This window comes from Dasypus novemcinctus, chromosome 10, assembly GCF_030445035.2.
Source record: "Dasypus novemcinctus isolate mDasNov1 chromosome 10, mDasNov1.1.hap2, whole genome shotgun sequence".
In the NCBI taxonomy this organism is placed as follows: Eukaryota; Metazoa; Chordata; class Mammalia; order Cingulata; family Dasypodidae; genus Dasypus; species Dasypus novemcinctus.
In genome coordinates this window covers 80,325,948-80,346,335 of record NC_080682.1, presented here as the reverse complement: position 1 = coordinate 80,346,335, position 20,388 = coordinate 80,325,948, and the positions used below count along the sequence as shown (strand labels likewise).

The following is a 20,388-nucleotide window of genomic DNA, read 5'->3' as shown; positions in this document are numbered from 1 at the left end:
AATTCATTCTTATTTTTTTTCTTCTAGAAACTTTAAAAAATTTTTTTCTTAAATCTTGGCTTGTTAGTGACACTATTTCTTGTTTAAATATTCTACGAATTCTCTTTTTAATTATGAAAAATTTGGACATAAGACATAAATATTCCCCAGCCTAAGTAAAATACTACAAATAAATTTAAGCTCATTCATTTCTCTGATTGTGTTATACTTCCTCTCAGGTATCTATTAATATTTTATTATGTATGTATTATGTGTGTTTTTGAACCAATAAGAGCATTGTTTTTATAATGTGAGCTTTATGTAGTCATACTGTATGACTGCATATTTTTTTCATGTCAGGTTTCTTTTGTTCATTCTCTTAATGTATTTTTTCTGCTAATTTCGGTGGAATTGGGTAAGTAGGGTAAGTCAACCCATGTATTTCTTATTAGGACTTTTTTAAAAAGGGAGATTTAAGCACTTGAATTTATTGTTATTAATAGACATATAGGAAAAGGACTTGGTGTTACCTCTTGTTTCAATGAGTGATGATAAGTGAATATGACACCTAGCCTTGTTATACAAGCTCTAGGCAATTGAGTCTTAATCTTGCTACTGACCTCTATTTATTGTTATAAATCCCTTCAGAGAAGGGAAACACCTTTGAATTCTGTTTTAGAGTTTAACTGATTTTAAGTGCAAATTTGCATTTGTATAGCTGGAAGGGGTTTTTTGAGATTATTTAGTACAAACTGTACTAAAGAAACTCAGGCCTAGAGAAAGTGAGTGACTTTTCTGAGATAATCCAGGAGAAAACACAGCATTTAGAAGCTATTGTTACAATTCATTATTTTTTCTACCTTACTAGAATGAACTAAAGGTTAGAGCTCTCTTTTGTTAACATTAAACTTTGATTTTTCCTGTTCTTTCAAATACTTATATGAATATCAAGAGATTTTTAGTCACTTAGGAATAAATGTAAATCTTTGTACTAATGCTCATTTGCCGTATTTTTCTTAGGGTCAGAATGGTTTCAATCCCAGAATACTATGAAGGCAAGAATGTCCTCCTCACCGGAGCTACTGGCTTTCTAGGGAAGGTGCTTCTGGAAAAGTTGCTCAGGTCTTGTCCTAAGGTGAATTCAGTGTATGTTTTGGTGAGGCAGAAAGCTGGACAAACCCCCCAAGAGCGAGTGGAAGAAGTTATTAGTGGCAAGGTAAGTGTGGAAAATGTTCATTTGGAGGAGAGAAAAAAATATCTGTATAATTTTTATCATCATTAATAGATTGGTATATTTTCTTCAGTATCCTGAAAAAAATAATGTTAACCTTGGATTCCTACAGGATGACAATAAATTAGATATAACTTGTGCTAAGTAGGAGAAAAAAAGTTTGTAATGGGCAAAATTGTATAACAAGTTCTAAATTAACTGTATGGTAGATATAAAAGTGTTTTTCAAACATTTGTGCCATAAGTAATTACTACATATTTTATATAGTAATAATAATTATTATTATTTTAAGAGGTATTTTCTAACTGCTATGCTGTGAAACACCATACTTTGGTAACATTTTAAAATTTGTAAGCACTATTTTCTCCTCACTCCCAACAGTATTAGGAGGTAGATATGTCACATAGTCCCATTTTTCAGATAGGAACACAATGACAGTGGGATCCTATAGAATACAATATGTCATACATTTTGAACCTTTAGAAAAATATTGTCAAGAAGAAATAGAAATGAGCTGGAGTAAAGTTATCACAATCATAAGCTTGCGAATTCTCTCACTATGAATGAATGTATCTGACATTCATTGATAGTAAGTTTACTATAGTAGCTACTTAGTTTTTTAGTTATTTGGTATCTTGGTACCTTTTAACCTTCAAGAGCAACTATGCCCTATGTTTAAAAAAACAAAACCAGTTAGTGGATGTACCTTAGTGGTTGAGTGCCTGCTTCTTACGTACAAAGTCCTGGGTTCAATACCTGGTATCTCCTTTAAAAAAATTTTTTCCAAGTCACTCTGAGCAGCCAAAGAATTGCTAAAAGGTGCCAAAGGATATGATTAACTGCTATCTAGAATTAATAAGTAAATAATTGTTTAGACATGAACAGTAAATACATATTCGCATTCTAGTTTTGCCCTTCAGTATAAATTCATAAAGTAGTTAATAATGACTAACATTTATTGAGTACTTACATTGTGCCAGTTGCTACACACAGCACCTTATATGTAATTTATCATCACAGCAATCCTCTCAGGGAAGTAATGGTCTTATTTCCGTTTTACAAGGTCATGTAGTTGTAAGTGTTAGAGCCAATGTTTGCAAACCTTAGGTCATGCTGTGTTAGGGGAAGGTGTTGATATTTTCCATATTTTTAAGATGTGGACAGAGTTTCATAAGTTATATTTTTGTCTGAGGTTATCTAGCTGATAGATGTTGGAGGTAACATAGATGACCTAATAACAGGTCCCCGGTGCTCTTTCCACTTTATTATATTACTTTCCATTAGACAAGAAAGTAAGGGAAAAAATGACATAAGACTTTGTGGTACAAAGTAAGAGTAGTCTTTAGAATTGGACGGTTTACTACTTATAAGAATTTGAACCTTGGGTAAAAAGTAGCAATTCCAAAACTAATGGCAGTTGGTGCCCAGGTTGATCAGGAGAACACATCAAAAAAATAATTAAAAGCAAAGATGACAAACAGCAGAAAGGAATGGAATGAAGGGCAGAAAATAATGGAGGTTACACAGCAGGAAGAAGAGTCAAGTGATAGATTAGGATGAATAATGGGAAGCATATCTTCTAGGATTGATGAAATATGACAGTGGAGAATAATTATGAGAGAAAAGACTAAAGATACACAGTAAGACCTGTACAGCAGAGTAAGAGTGTTTTAACATGACTTAATTGTTTTAACATCAGACCATTATAATAAAACAATAATCAATACTCACTATGATGACTTAAGATAAATTAAGAAAAAGTTAAACTATATTTAGAATGTTTTCTTTATTGAGGCATTGGTTCATTTAAGAAAGATTCCCATTCAAATTGGTTCAGAAGGACAAATTTCACTTATATATGAAGCAGTCATGATTTTCTTATTTGCGTTTTTTCCTCATAAAGAACACATCTGAGACCCATGGGATTTTTAAAAAAAAATTTATTGACGTATATCATTCATATATGAACATGCATAATCAGTAAGCAGTTACAAAACAACATGTATAACATCATACTGGGATCCCATACATCACCCCACCACCAATACCTTGCGTTGTGAAACATTTTTTACAAATTATTAAAGAATTTCATCAAAATATTACTAACTATAGTCCATGTCTTACATTTGGTGTATTTCCCCAACCCACCCTTGTTACAGAGTTGTGAACTTACAAAACAGTAAGGCACATATGTAGAATTCCCATACAACATCCCTTTACCAACACACCACACCATGGTAGAATGTTTGTTACAGATTATGAGATAATATTATCAGACTGTTACCACCAGCCATGGTCCATAGTGTACATTTGGCATACTTTTTCCATACCTCCCCATTATCAACACAGTATATCTTTGGCATTGATGCTAGAATATTACAGTATTGCTGTTAACTATAGTCCATAGGTCATACCAACCCATGGGATTTTAAGAGCAAGGTATGAATTATTTATTATGTTTTTCCTTTTAAAAAGAAATAGTTTTACACTATTAATAGTAATTTAAAGGATAAAAATAGTTTTCTCTGTGAAATTGTTAGTCTCCTTTTTTTTTTTAACAAATCAATTTTATTGATACATATTAATAAAACATACAATTCATCCAAGTTAATAAAGCATACATTTCATCAGTGGTTTTTGGTATAATTGCATAGTTGTGCATTCATCACTTCAGTCATTATTAGAGCATTTTCATTATTTCCATAATAAAAATAATAAAAAACAAGAAAATTCTTTACCTCTCAATCTATGTCCATTATTTTTTAAATTAGTCTCCTCATGGAATCTTTAAATAATCCTTATATAAACCAGAAAAACTTCATTTCTCTGAAATTCTTTAAAATCGATTCCTTTGAGAACTCTACTCAGAGCATACCTCACATGGCTAATTATACAGTATTAATGTTCTTCCCATTACCACACTCTTGTCCATTTGTGTCCCTCCATCTCTTTCTCCCTTTCACAAAAATACATTGAGTTCCTGCTGTATACTAGGGAACTGCTCAGGTTACTAGAAATGGAACAATGAACAAAGCAAGTCCTGGCATTCAGGAATTTACATTCTAGTTCAGAAGACAAGTTAACAAATATGTAATATGTTGAACAGTGATAAATGCTGTGAAGAAAGTAAAGCAAGATAAAAGGGGTCGAAAGTGATGGAGGCGCTATTTTAGATAGCGTAGTCAGAAAAGTTCTCTCTGACGTGATCTTTGGACAGGTTTGAATGAAGTGAGAAAGAATCCTTGTGTGTATGTGGAGGAAGAGCTGGATGCAGAGGGAAAAGCAGGGCAAGACTATGAGGTGGGAACTGCTTAGTATAATTAAAGAGCCTTAGGGGAATCTGTGGTTTTGTTTTACTCGGTGCTGTGGAAACTGTGTAAAGTAAATATTAGGTATTAGAGTATTCTCTGCTGATCTCCTGTCTCCATCCCTGAGTGAGATTTTACCTCCTAAAATACAATGAGAAGTGTTAGTTTATTATTTTTAAAAATTGCTCTTCCTTGACTTGAGGAAGAGGGCTTCAGACAAAAAAGTTACTTCTACATGAGAAAAGTGTAGATAGTTTTAACTTTATACTCTTAAATTAAAACATTTGTCACATGGACTTTCTACTTATTTTTTAAAGTAAGATATGAGTTAGTATTTGAATATTACCGTCAATATGAAAGGTAGTTGCATAATAACTGCCCTTGAAGAATTTGCCATCTTAAAAGGTGGTAGGTATAAAGTTCATTTTCATCTTTTTCCCTCATATGAGAAGATTGACCAAACTGCATTTCATATCTTTTTAAAATGAAAACTACTTAGTAGACAAAGTTAGATAAAGGTATCAGAAAAAAAGAAACTACGAACCTGTATATTGCTTATGAATATAGATACAAATATCCTCAACAAAGTAATAGAAAACGGAATCCAACAACACATTTAAAGGATTATATACTAGGACTAAATGGGATTTATACCAGGAGTGCAAGGGTGATTCAACATAAGGAAATCAAATAATATAATACTTTACATTATAGAATGAAGGAAAAAAAATCATGTCATCTCAATTGATGCACAAAAGATGTGACAAAACCCAGCACCCGATTTAAAAAAAAAACACAAAAACCTCAGAAACATAGGAATAGAATTTCCTCAACATGATAAAGGGCATCTATGAAAAACCCACAGCTAACATTATATTCAAAGGTGAAAGACTGAACACTTTCCCCCTAAGATTAAGAACAAGACAGGATTCCCATTCTCACCACTGCTGTTCAACACTGTACTAGATGTTCTAACCAGAGAAATTAGTCAAGAAAAAGAAATAAAAGTCACCCCATTTGGAAAGGAAGACATAAAACTTTGCCTACTCATACATGACATGATCCTCCATATCGAGAATCCTGAAGAATCTACCAGAAAGCTTGTAGAGCTAATAAATTCAGCAAAGTGTCAGGATACAAGAGAAATACACAAAAATCAGTAGTGTTTTATACACCAGCAAGGAACAATCTGAAAAGGAAATCAAGAAAATAATTCCATTTATAAAAGTAACCAAAAGTAAGTATCTAGAAGTAAATTTAACCAAAGATATAAAGGATTTGTACACAGAGAATTTTTATTTCAGCAATAAAAATATTGCTGAAAAAAATTAAAGACCTTAAATAAATGTGAAGATATCTCGTGCTGGTGGATGAGAAGACTTAATATCATTAAGATGTCAGTTCTACCCAGAGTGATTTACAGATTCAGTATAATCCCAATCAAAATTTCAATAGCCTCTTTGCAGAAATGGAGAAGCTAATTATGAAATTCATATGGAAGGGCAAAGGGCTCCAGATAGACAAAATCATCTTGACAGAATAAAATTGAGGGACCCACCATTCCCAATTTTAAAACTTAGTACAAAACTTTAGTTCTGGCACAAGAAAAGACATGCAGACCAATGGATTAGAATTGAGAGTTCAGAAATAAACCTTCATATCTGTGGCAATTGATTTTTTAAAAAAGATTTATTATTTACTTATTTAATTTATTCCCCCCTGTTGTTTGTGCTTGCTGTCTGCTTTCTGTGCTGGTTTGTTATGTCCACTCTGTCTGCTCGTCTTCTGGGAACTGAACCTGGGACCTCCCATGTGGGAGGGAGGAGCCTAATCACGCATAATCGCTTGAGGAACCTTCACTCCCTGCTTGTTGCGTCTTTTTGTTGAATCATCTCGTGTCATCTTGTCGCATCATCTCGTGTCATCTTGTCGTGTCAGCTCGTTGTGTCAGCCTGTCACGTCAGATTGCTGTCTTGCTCGTGTTTTTTAAGAGGCACCAGAAACCAAACCCAGGACCTCTGGTGTGGTAGGCAGGCACCCTACTACTTGAGCCACATCTACTTCCTGCAGTTGGTTTTTGAAAAAAGTGCCAAGTTCAGTCAATGGAAAAAAGTAGTCTCTTCAACAAATAGTGCTTCAAAAATTGGATATCATCATGCAAAAGAATGAAAACAAATCCGTATACAATAGAAATGTGCCAGACACCATATCAAAAGTTAACTCAAAATGGGTCAATGACCTAAATATAAGACCTAAAACTATAAAATTCTTAAAAGAAAATATAAGGGAATAATTTTAGGCAGTATTAGGCAGTGGATTCTTAGATTTACACTAAAAGCATGAGCAACCACAGAAAAAATAGATTAATTGGAATTCATGAAAATTAAAATTTTTGTGCACATCAAAATACATTACCAAGAAAGTGAAAACAGCCTTCAAAAAGGGAGATAATATTTGGATACCATGTATGTGGGTAAGGGTTTAATATTCAGAATGCGTGAAGAACCCCTTCAATACATCAACACAAAACTGAAACACCCCAATTTAAAAAAATGGGCAAATGACTTGAATAGACATTTCTCCAAAGAAGAATACAAATGACTAACTTAAGCATGTGAAAAGATTTTCAGCATCATTAGCCATTAGGCAAATGCAAATCAAAACTATGAGATACCACTTTGTGCCCACTGTAATAGCTCATATTTTTTAAAAAATGGAAAATAACAAGTGTTGGTGAGGATGCAGAGAAATAGGAATTCTCATACATTGTTGGTGGGAATGTAAAATGATATAGTTGCTGTGGAAAACAGTTGACAGTTCCTCAGAAAGTTATGTATGGAATTAGTATACGACCCAGCCATTCCACATCTAGATATTTACCCAAAAGAATTGAAAGCAGGAACTCAAATGGATATTTGTTCTCCAGTGTTCATAGTAGAATTGTTCACAATAGCCAAAAGTGGAAGTAACCCAAGTGTCCTTCAACAGATGAATGGCTAAACAAAATGTGGTATGTCCATACAGGGGAATATTATTCAGCTGTAAAAAGGAATGTGGTTCTAATACACACTGCAACATGGGTGAACCGTGAAGACATATGATTTCAGTTACGTGAAATAATTACAATATGCAAATTCATAGAAATAGAAAATAGATTGCAAGTTACCATGGGAGGTCAGGTGGTGAATAGGGAGTTAATGCTTGATGGGTATAAGAGTTTGGGCTGAGAGAACAGTTTCAGTAATGGATGGTGGTGATGATAGCATAACATTGTGTGCATAAATAATACCACTGACTTGTATATTTGAAGGTTGTTTAAATGGGAAACTTTATGTTGTATGCGTATTTACATTAAAAAAAAAGAAAACAATTATCTGGTCCTGCCTACCTCTTGTAGAACTTTAGCTATTTTTCTCTTCATACTCTGTGTTCCAGGCTTACTGAACTGTTTTTTAAATTTCCAAACACATGCCCTCTCACTTGTAGGTCATCATGTAGGCTGCTACATTTGCCCAGGTCACTATTTTTCTTTATTCTTGCAGATCTTCCCCCCCCCCAACCCCCAACATATTTGCACAAATGGATTCATGCATGTACCCACTCACAAACATACATATTCTTTTTATTCTTGAGGTCTCAGCATAAATGTCATTTTATCTGAGAAGCTGTCTCTGGTCCCACCCAAGCTAGGTTAGTTCTTTTTCCTATGTAGTGCTGTAATAGGTTACCCCTATTTTACTACTTTTAACACTGTTTTGTCATCCAGTTTTTCCTATTCAATTCTCAAGGATTTGAGGGCAAAGACCATCTCTTTGTTTTCACAGTGCCTCGAAGGTCATTAGCCCATGTGAGAAATGCTTAGTAAATAGTTTATGATTAATATAAGAACATATTAGTCATGAAGTCTCGGTAGGGGCTTCTCCTTCAGCTGGGTGGCCGGTGAGCGAGGGGCTTCTAGGTGATTTTACGAGATGCTGCTCTCCATAGGAATGCTCATGCTGTTGGCCACACAAGTCTACACCATCTTGACTGTCTAATTCTTTGCATTTTTAAACCTACTGCCTGTAGAAGCAGACATTTTAGCATATAATTTTGAAAATGCATCTCAGACATTTGATGATCTTCCTGCAAGATTGGGTTATAAACTTCCAGCTGAAGGTTTAAAGGTTTTTTTGATTAACTCAAAACCAGAGCATGCCTATGAACCTATAGTGCCTCCACCACTAAAAGATAATTCATCAGGCACTTTCATCGTGTTAATTAGAAGACTTGATTGCAATTTTGATATAAAGGTTTTAAATGCACGGAGAGTAGGATTCAAGGCAGCCATAGTTCACAATGTTGATTCTGACAAACTCATTAGCATGGGATCCAACAACATTGATGTTTTAAAGAAAATTGATATTCCATCTTTCTTTATTGGTGAATCATCAGCTAATTCCCTGAAAGATGAATTCATATATGAAAAAGGGGCCACGTTATTTTAGTTCCAGAATTTAGTCTTCCTCCGGAATACTACCTCATTCCCTTCCTTATCATTGTGGGCATCTGTCTCATCTTGATAGCCATTTTCATGATCACAGAATTTGTCCAGGACAGACACAGAGCTAGAAGAAACAGACTTCGTAAAGATCAACTTAAGAAACTCCCTATACGTAAGTTCAAGAAAGGAGATGAGTATGATGTATATGCAATATGTTTCTATGAATATGAAGATGAATATAAGCTCAGAATCCTTCCCTGTTACCATGCTTATCACTGCAAGTGTGTTGACCCTTGGCTAACTAAAACAAAAAAATCCTGTCCAGTCTGCAAGCAAAAAGTTGTTCCTTTTCAAGGCGATTCAGACTCTGACACAGATAGTAGTCAAGAAGAAAATGAAGTGTCAGAACATACCCCTTTACTTAGACCTTTGGCTTCTGTCAGCACCCAGTCCTTTGGCGCTTTGTCAGAGTCGCACTCACATCAGAACATGACAGAATCTTCAGACTATGAAGAAGATGACAATGAAGATACTGACAGTAGTGATGCAGAAAATGAAATTAATGAACATAGTGTCGTGGTCCAGCTGCAGCCTAGTGGTGAATGGGATTTCAACATAGCAAATACTGTTTGACCTTCAGAGGGCAATTGTTTTCATTCCCTTTAAAATGTTTTAGGTATATAATTCGATATTTTTGCTCCCTTCAGAGATTTCTGTAGAAATCTCTTTAGTATTCTACAGTTTATTCAAATACCGAAACAGGTTTTTTGATCCAGTATTTATTTGCAGGAATGTACTTCATTCCACTAATAAGTAACGGAAAGGTGCTGTACCTCAAGCATCAAATCACCTCTCCTTTTAGAGTAAAATATATAGCCAAAACATTAAAAAAAAAAATTCCTCAGTAAAGCTTGCAGACCTAGATCACAATATGCAAATGTTTCCTACACTAACTGTCCATGCTGCTTGCCACCTTGAGCTAAGCCAGCTCCCACCTCCATAAAGTTACACAGTTGTTGAGTTGAATAACATCTATTTTTATGGTATATCCCCAAATTGCCACCATTAGTGAGAGGCAGCAAAATACAATTTTATTGCCTTTTTCCTCGTATCAACTCCACAAAGAAAAACATATATACTTAAAGCTGTCTTTTCCTTCCTCTTCCCAAATAGTCTTATCCTGATAGGAACTATCTTTACTAGTGTAGATTTCAAAAGTTTTTTTTTTTTAAAGTTTTTAATACTATAGTGTTATATATAAATTTGATTCAGCAGCTAAAGTAATAAGTCTCTGAACTTTACTTACTGAATTTCAGTATCTTTAAGGGTTTATGTGGTTGTGATCAAAGCAAAAGGAAAATGCTGCATAAAAATACTAAATTTAGCAACTGTTGATACTCAAATCATGTACCTCCTAATAAAGAGTATCTTATGCTTATTAGCCCTGCTAACTATGTACAGAAGAAAATTGTTCAAGTATTGGATTTGAAAATAAATGCTTATGTTTAACAGAACTAATGATGTATTTTAACAATGTATTATGAAAAGCTAAATTATATATCATTGTAACTATGTAGAAAATAATAGACTTATCTATAATCAAAAAGCTCAGGATTTTTATATGACCTTGTATGAGGGGAGTTTGAATGTTAATAAACACGTTTTCCACTTTAAGAATCAAAAATAAAAAGAGAACACATTAATATTGGATTCATTAACTGGCAGTGGTGGGAGGGAAGGCCTATATACCAAAGTCATCTAGGGAGGTGAAAAGTGAGTGTATATATATGTTTTATAGAATTTTTTTCTCAGATTAGCAATCCTGGTTAAATTGTATGTATGGGCTTCAAATGAAGTGTGATAGGGCAGTGACCTGGAAGTAGTGTCAGTGTTCCTCCATCAAATCTAAGATAAAAAAGTTGGCTTATAATAGAATGTATCTTTACACTATAATAATCTTATGATTCAAATAATTTTCTAAGTTTTGTTGCTTTGGTATATTTAAGGAATGCTGAGTTTGCAGACTAGATTCCTATCTTTACCACACTTCTTAAGTTTGTCCATTTTCTAAACGTGTATATTTGTCTACCAACTTTTTCTTTCTTTAGTATTTTGTTTTCAGTTCCAAGATTTTAGGTAAAATGTTTACTGTGGTATTTTGATCTCAAAAAAGGGAGTAAAATCAAATTAATTATTAAATTAAGATCTGGATTTTAAAAATCTGAATGATCATTTTACATATTGTCCTAATGTCTGTATTGCCTAAGTCTCTTCTGAGAGGTAATATATTTTTTTTAAGATTTATTTATTTATTTATTTATTTCTCTCCCCTTCTTCCTCCCCCCCCCACCCCGGTTGTCTGTTCTCTGTGTCTATTTGCTGTGTCTTCTCTGTCCACTTCTGTTGTTGTGAGCAGCATGGGAATCTGTTTCTTTTTGTTGCGCCATCTTGTTGTGTCAGCTCTCCGTGTGTGAGGCATCATTCCTGGGCAGGCTGTACTTTCTTTTGCGCTGGGTGTCTCTCCCTTACGGGGCGCAGTCCTTGCGTGTGGGGCTCCCCCACACGGGGGACATCCCTGTGTGGCACGGTACTCCTTGCGCGCATGGGCCAATTCCACAAGGGTCAAAGAGGCCCAGGGTTTGAACTGCGGACCTCCCATGTGGTAGACGGACGCCCTAACCACTGGGCAAGTCCGCCACCCTGAGAGGTAATATTATCTAATCAACTAACACATGGACAGTTAAGGTCAATTCTGCGAATTACCAGCCTGTGTCCTTGGCAAATTACTTAACCTCTCTCTGTCTCAAGATTCTTCCTACGTAAAATGAGATAATAGTGTGGGCCTCATAGGGTGTATTCTATACAGAATAATAACAAAGAATAGCACATTTAGGAACTGCATAGGTAAAATTTTTAAATAGTAATTCTTGGTGGCAAAAGAGAGTAAGAATGGGTTTTAGAAAGTTGAAAAATACTGTCCTAAAATCTTTTCTCTCCTTGATAGCTTTTTGACAGATTGAGAGATGAAAATCCAGATTTTAGAGAGAAAGTTATAGCAATCAACAGTGAACTCACTCAGCCTAAACTGGCTCTTAGTGAAGAAGATAAAGAGGTCATCATAGATTCTATCAATATTATATTCCACTGTGCAGCTACAGTAAGGTTTAATGAAAATTTAAGGTAAGTGCAGGTATTTAGATTATTCATGAATTTTTAAAAGTCTGATTTTATTTTTTTTTAAGATTTATTTATTTATTCCTCCCCCCCCCTTGTGGTTTGCTTGCTGTCTGCTCTCTGTGTTCATTTGCTGCACGTTCTTCTGTGTCTACTTGTCTCCCTTTGTTGCATCATGTTGCTGCACCAGCTCTCTGCGGCCATGGGCTGTCAGCTTGCCAGCTTGCCTTCACAAGGAGGCCCCGGGACGCGAACATAGGGCCTCCCATATGGTAAATGGGAGCCCAATCAATTGAGCCACAGCCACTTCCCCTGATTTTAATTTTAATATTTAGTCACGTTATTTTGAAAATGTTTTGAAACTCTTTGTTGTATATTAAGTGTGGCTTTTATTGTCCTATAGGGTGTTAAAAGAATTTTTGTCTTGTTATCAGTTTACAACATTGGATAACTAGTATATGTTTATTAGAAGAAGCTGCCATGAATTTAAGAAAGAAGTTTCTTAGAAATATGTCTTCAGCTAATAGTGTATGTGTCCTCCTCTTTCTGTTCTTTCAGAAGCATATATTTCAGAGGCTTTATTCTACTCCATGGCGTTTTCTTCTGGAAATTTAACAAAGGTTTTGCAGGATAGATAAAACAACCTATAAATTTAAGTCATACCTTGCTTTTGTTTTAAAACTTCTGTAGCAGGGCTAAAGGCAGGACATAGGTTTAATTTAAAAAATTATTTGGACTGACTTTTAAGATGACTTTTTCAAGAAATAACATGTTAAATGTTTATTATTTAAAAGAACCTAATGAATATGCATTTAAAATAATGGTGCTTAAGTTAGAGCATTATTTTTGATAATATTTCCCAAAATATAATTTTTATAATGTTAATATAATTATGTGGTTTCATGCCAATTAAAATGGGGCAGACTTTTTAGGTTTCAAACTGCTTTTAAAGGCCTTGTTAAAATGTTCTTGATTTAAGTTCTGATTAGAAAAGGTTTTAAGATTATTCATTAACTATACCTAATAAAGAACTATCAGCCTTAATTGATAATTATATAAGGTGATAGTTCAGTGCCAAAGCATTATAGCAGGGGTTCTTAACAGGGTGTGTGGAAAGATTTCATGTGGTCTGTGAGCTTGAATTGAAAAAAACAACTTATTATATTTATTTTCTCTGACCTCTAACTGAAATCTAGAATTTTCTTTACTTATGAATGTATGCAATGAATTACATTCATTTCATATCACATTACAGTTGTTACATATCTCGAAAAATTGTTTATGCCTTTTGAAATTATGGTAGTTGTTAGACCCAGTGCTAGTTGAGTGTCATAAAACTACCTGCTGCTACATTTTGAGAAGGGGTCCATGGTTTTCTCTTGACTGGCAAGAGGGTCCAGGGAACAAAAAAGGTTAAGAACCCCTGTATTGTAGTGATTTTTTAAAAAACTTTATTTCAGGTGAGGCCACTGTAACAGTTCTTTATATTTCTGCAGCAGTACTTTATAGGTTTCAAGATTTGCTCATTATTTAATATTAACCTTACCCATTGTAATATTAATAGGCAAATCCATTTTACATTTGAGGAAGCTGAGGCACCACTGTAATGTAAAGAGCATGAACTTTGGAATTGCCTACCTCTTAGTTGTGATCTGGCTTTATTGTTTATTAGCTGGTAAGTTTGGGCAAGTTATTAACCTCTCTGAGCCTCAGTTTCCTTATGAAATAACATTTCTCAAAGGATTATTTTTCCTCCTTGAAAAAGCTGAAATGACTTCCAAGTTCATCTATCCACTGAAGAATTTTTGAATCTGTGACAGTTGCTTTATTTATTTTTTGGTTCTTTCTGTTCAGTTACCAGGTGAAATAGTGGAATACTGTGCAGTCATTTTGTGTTCATTCAAAAGTGAAAAAAGAATTGTTTGATTATAATATAATCTTATTTTCATAAAGTATATGTATACATTTTTGTGTATTTATGTACAGGCTCTGTTTATTTGCCATTTATTGTCTTTGGATAGCATGATTACAGGTAGGTTTTTAGTTTATCTGTATATTATTTTTCACATAGTGAACATGTATTAATCTTTTTAAAAAGATGTAAGAAAATAACTTTTCAAAATTATTTTTAAAAGCAACACTTAAAACTTAAAGGAATTTATATTCTTATCAACTAACAACATTCCTTTTTATGTTAAAATGTTTTTCCTTGTGTGTACATATTTTTGCATATATAGTTCTAACAATTCATTTTTAAATAATATTTCTGAGGTTATTTATGATCCCTGATTTTTAGTTAATGTTTTTGAAATTCCTTAGTAGGAAATAGTCAATCTAATGCAGGGGTTCTTAACCAGGGATCTGTGAGCTTGAATTGAAATTCAGAAAAACATTATTCTTATGGAGATGTGTTGGTTCAGGTATATTTACTAAATAATACACAGCATAGTGTGGACTTAGTAAGGGATCTGTGGTTCACCTGACTGACAAAAAAGGTTAAGAACCCCTGATCTAATGGATATTTTCCCTGTTAATTCTGGCTTTCATTTTTTTCTTCATATCAAAAGAGTTCATGCAGCCATATGAAATAGCATAGTTTCAAGAAAATATGTATATAGATACTGGCTAATTTCATTATAGTCCCCATTGGCTTAAAAGGGAAATTAAATGCTTTTGGTTTGCTAACTGGCATTATTAATTAGGACAAAACTCATCAAAGCAATCTTAGGAGGAGGACCAGAGTGCTTTCAGGGACTACTTCTTTCTGTTCTCTGGGTGAACAAGGGAAATTTCTTTCTTAATATTTTTTCTTCTTTTACTAGAGATAACAATTGTAGAAGGGGTAGATAACTGTATTTTTTCTTCTCTTCCTTGCATGTTCACTGGCCTAGCCTTAGTCATTACTTGAAATTATTGTGTTCTGTGGAGCCGTTTTAACATATTTTGACTTCTAAGAGGTGGTAGAACAACATTGTATTTGGGCCAGAAATTCTAAACACTCTAGGTTGACTTATACTAACTACTTATAAAACAATTGCTCTTTTAGAATCCCTTTTTTAAGTTAACCTACAAATAAAAATGGTACAAAGCCTTTACTACCAGGGAAAAAAGTCCAGATTTTATTCTAACCCAGTGTTTTGTCCAGTATTTTGTGGAGAAGCCAAGCACACAGATCCTATTCTCCAAAGTCCATGTAGTCTAATAAAGGAGATAGGATATGCTTAAATAATCATTATAGAGGATAGAAAATAAGGAATTACCAGAGGATCTATATTAAGTACTGTGAGAGTTGAGAGGAAAGGAAGTCTCATTTGGCTTCAGATATGGGGGTTCTTAAATCCTGAGGTGGGAAAATAATTGGTATCGAGAATAGGAATTATAAAGAAATACCAACAAAAGGTGAGAGGAGAAATTATATTTAGGGTCATATGAAGGAAGTTACCTAAATAATGGAAGTAAAAGTAGAATGGGGCTGATAGAGTTGAGAATAAAGAATTAAAGATAAAAGGACAGATGGAGTAGTCTGGAGGAAATTCATAGTATAGGATTTCAGAGATCAAGCAGGTCTGGGTGATAAGGCCCAGGATGTAATAGGGATATGTTTTCAGAAAGGAATGGAAGTACAAGTAAATACAGACTGATGATTAGAAAAAATCAAGAAAGTATTGTTTTAAGGGCATTGATTCTCAAATTTTATAATGTTTTGTGATTCTTAAGAATTATTGGAAAATGTGTTAAATATACATATTACTGGGCAGTACTTGCCTAATTCTGACCCTCTAATTATGTGATAATACCTAGGAATCCCCATTTTCAATACGAGCCTTAGGCATGATTTAGTTGTTGGACCTTATAGAATCACTACTCTCAGAATCAACTTTAGAGAGATTTTCTAGTTACAGATACCTGGGCTCTCTACCCTAAGATTGATTCATTGATCCTTGGACATCTGTATCTATGTTTTGATTAAAGGGGAAAAAATTAAGAAGCAGCAGCAATAGCATTGAGATTTCATTTAGGCACTGTTTTCTTAGAGGTGAAGGAAGGAGGGAGGGAGAACTCTTTGTGTCAGAATCACCTGGGGAGCAAGCATATTTAAAATATAGTTTCCCAGGCCTCAGTTGACACCTATTAAAAAGTGTCTGAGGATGAGGTACAGGAATCTGCATTTTAAACAAGCTCCCAGATGTGTTTTTTGCTAGTTGAGAGCCCTGGTTTGTAGTCTTAGAAGTGTTAACATAGATTTTAAGAACTCAAGATACCTGTAGAAGACAGGGGAGTGAGAAAATTATTGGCAATTCAAGTTGAGCTCTCTTTTCTTTTGAACTGGTTTCTATGTCTATATTAATGATAATAGCAAAGCTTTGTTCATTTTGTATGAACCAATCTTATTTAAGATACATTTACGAGTCCATATAACAAATATATAATGAGAACCTTATTTTTCTTTAGTACAAAATGCTTTCAGACTTATAACATGTCAGGGTGTCAGTTTGAAGTTAAGTGGAGTAGAAATTGGATTGAGGTTAAAGTAGAAAAAGGTTAACTAGCCTGACAGAGATACTAAGTTACTTATTTGAGCACAAAACTGACTTCAGGTTTGAGCTCTCAGGTACAAATGGTAGGGATGGGAGAGGGGAGAAGGTGGGGGAGGGCGGGGAAGCAGAGCACAGGCCTGTTCCTCTCATTATTCTTAATTTACAAAGTGACCCAGAAACTCTGTCACCATCCTCAGGAACCTGTAACAGAATATCCTTTGTCTACTTTTCCCAAAACATTACCCTCCCTATCCCCATTGTTCTGCAAACCCAAAAGAAAATAGCATATTCCCTGTTAATATAGTGGACTGTATCCTCTCTGTGAAGTGTCTTGCTGAATTTCCATTTGAACAGATTTTTTCCCCCTGATTGAAAATAAGAAGGAAAAAAGATATATTTTTTATTGTAATACCCCCAACTCAATTATTTCATTCATTTTTTTTTTCCTTCTAGTATGTTTTCATAGGTTCTTGGATACTGTTAAATTAAAAGGAAAAATAAAACACAGGTGTTTGGTTTTTTTTTTTTCCTGAGTGATTCCTTGACCCAGAACTAGATGTGCTGTCCTCAGGAACCTGTAATAGAATATTCTCTGTATACCTCTCTCAAAACAGTGCCCTCCCTGTCCTCATTGTTTTGAAAATATGTTAGACATCAAAGCACTGCTTTTGAGTCAGCTGGACAGAATTCTATCTTTGTAATATCCTGGCCTGTTAAAAGAACAGTTGGATTTTTTTCCCTTCTTAAATACTGAAAATATAAAAGCTTTGAAAGATAACTATTTTCATTTAAAATATATTTTAGTCTATCTTTGAGCATATGTTTTTAATTGTTAACATAGAATTTCTAATTTTTGCTTTTAACCTAATATAGAAACAATTCCATATTTCAAATTTGTTTCATCATTATAACTTTACTGATTTTATTTATTCCATCATGTTGATATAGCACAATTTATGTAATGTTCACTTAGTTTAGCATACTTAGGGAATTTTAATTTCCTTCTTTTGTAAAAGTAAGATTAGAACATGTTTTTCTTTATTAATATCAGTAGTTTAATCACTGTACCAGTTCTGTAATTCCTAGTACTCTTTCCTGATAACCTTTCGGATCAGTTGTATCAGTTTTGTTTCTCTGACAGCATATTACTTCCTAGTTTTATCACAGTATTATTGGTCTTAAGTATTTCAAACTTTCTCTCTTTTTTAAAAGAATAGACTATGAAGAAAATTTTAATAGAAAGCAAAAGTTTTCCACCATCTCACTACCATAATAACTAATATTGACTACCTGTTCAGGACTTTATCAGGACTCATGCTAAATACTTGCAAGTTATTTATTTCTTTTAATTTTTTGCAAATTATAGTAGGTAGATTCCATTATTTTTCCCATTTACAGGTGAAGAAACAGGCCTGAGTACTTTAAATAATGTTACCAAGGTCACCTTATCCTAGCTAATAGATAGACCAAGCCAGGATTTGAACCATGGTCTGATGCTAGAGCCTTGTTCTAATCCTGCTTCATATCATAATGTTTGTTTTATTTTGTATTGTTCCTATAGATGTTCCATGTTTTTATTGTCTTCTTATAATTATTTTACTGGTGTATTCTTTCATTGTGGTAAAATTCCCACTTTATTAAACCATTCTATTTGTTGTGAGTATTTGGACTCTAGGCATTTGCTGTTATTAGATAATGCTTTCCAATGGTTATTTTTTGCATACGTACTTTTGCTTTTGTGGTATTATTAATACTTTGAATAAATTCCAACAAGGGAATATATAAATCAGTTTGGGATCTTGCATGTCCTTATTGTGACAGATTATCAGTTTTATTATAATATCACTTTGAATTTTGTATGGTAGTCTTAAAGAGGTATTTGATGGATTAATTTGCTTGAAAAAATTAAGCCTTTTCTGTTGACTATATGTTAATAAAATTAATGTTTCTGGATTTTCTTAAGATTGATGACTAACCCTTACTGGTGACTCTGCCCTAGCATTTTAAAATTACTTAACCATAATAATGTCTTCTCCTTAAGGCACATGCATATCATGACAGGTTATTTCTTTAAAAATCAAGAACAAAAAAAGTCTAGCATGGCTTCATAATATATGCATAAAAGCAGAAGACTGAAATTATTCATGTTTATCTTTGATTTTAATTTTCAAATTTGTACTTTTAAAATCCTGTATCAGAAAATTGTTTACACCTATCTGATAGAGTAATATTGAAATAAAATACACAAAACTGGAGCTAAAGGGTTAGTAGTAAGGAAACAGAATTTTGTCTGTCTGTACCTCTCTAAAGGAAATAAGATGTTTTAGCAGGGAAATTAAATGACATAACCTTCCAACTTTTCGTTGTCACTTTTTCTTTTACAGAGATGCCGTTCAATTAAATGTGATTGCTACAAGACAGCTAATTCTCCTTGCACAACAAATGAGGAATCTGGAAGTGTTCATGTATGTTTCAACAGCGTATGCATACTGCAATCGAAAACATATTGATGAAGTAGTCTATCCACCCCCTGTGGATCCCAAGAAGCTGATTGATTCTCTAGAGTACGTTAGTTTAAAAACTTATATACATTTGCTTTGAACCCCAAATTTTGGATTTAGGTTTATCTATATGTGTCTCTTGGTGTAGCTCAGTTTCTTTCTCTGTCTCTCCATCTCTGTCTTTCTCTCTCTACATAATCACATGCACACATATATACACATATATGCATGCATCTATTTCTTCCTTTATTCAGTAAATTATTGAGTATCTACTATATTCTTTTTATTGTATAGATTGAATTAATAAATGGCTATTAATGAAATCAGTGTGGGGCTTTCACTCTGACCAGGTATGATGGTTCGAAACCTCGAGGAAGGCTCTGAACAATTCACCCATGATATTAGGGACTTTATTTTCCAGGGAATCAATCTTAGTAACCAAAAAGTACCTACTACTCATGGACACCAGTGATTGCCTGTTTAATAGTAGATTTTTAATTTATTATAGGATTATCCTTGTCTGTTTATCACAATGGAGTATGTCTATAGAGGGGCCTTTAATTACAAGGGAATTGGAAGAATCATGGTCCTTGAATTACTTCTTCATAGTATTTTTTTTTAAATCTTTGAGGATTAGGATCTTCTCAGTTATTATTACATTAAAATATAATTATATTTGAAAAATGTATTTGATGGATACGTTGAAGGGTGCTTATACCATGGCTCAAACAAACAATAAGGATCAGATAAAAAATAAATAAATGGGGACCTTTTTTCTTTTAATAGATTACAATTTTAGGAACATTCTAGTATCCATTGTATCTTTACATATTTGTAAATCCTCATTGAATATCCCTGTGGACTTTTCCCTTCTTTATTCTCTGTTTCCCGTTATTGTTTCTTCCCAGAGATTCTAGCCACTTAATTTTTTTTTTTTTTAGAATTTTTATTTATTTTGCTGTCTATGTCCATTTGCTATGTGAGCTTCTGTATCTGTTTCTCTTTGTCTTCTCTTCTTGTCTTTCTCCTCTAGGATTCACTGGGATTCGATCCTGGGGACCTCTGATATAGACAGAGGTTCCCTGTCAGTTGCACCATCTCAATTCCTGGTCTCTGCTGTGCTTCACCTTTTTTTTAAAAGATTTATTTATTTATTTATTTTCCCTTCCCCGCC

At 33.8% G+C, this 20,388-nt stretch overlaps 1 protein-coding gene and 1 pseudogene across 8 annotated transcripts in view; both read left to right on the top strand.

The window, feature by feature from the left end:
* FAR1 (fatty acyl-CoA reductase 1) overlaps positions 1-20,388 on the top strand; it is a 75,040-nt gene that overhangs the window by 27,855 nt on the left and 26,797 nt on the right. For all 8 annotated transcript variants that reach the window (XM_004472524.5, XM_012530636.4, XM_023582804.3 and 5 more), the window contains 3 exons: positions 1,000-1,195; positions 12,006-12,181; positions 19,098-19,277. In XM_004472524.5, coding sequence (XP_004472581.1) covers positions 1,007-1,195; positions 12,006-12,181; positions 19,098-19,277 — 545 coding nt within the window. In that variant the 5' untranslated portion in view covers positions 1,000-1,006. The remainder of the gene's footprint in view (positions 1-999; positions 1,196-12,005; positions 12,182-19,097; positions 19,278-20,388) is intronic.
* Positions 8,419-9,649, top strand: LOC101443468 (E3 ubiquitin-protein ligase RNF13 pseudogene; annotated as a pseudogene).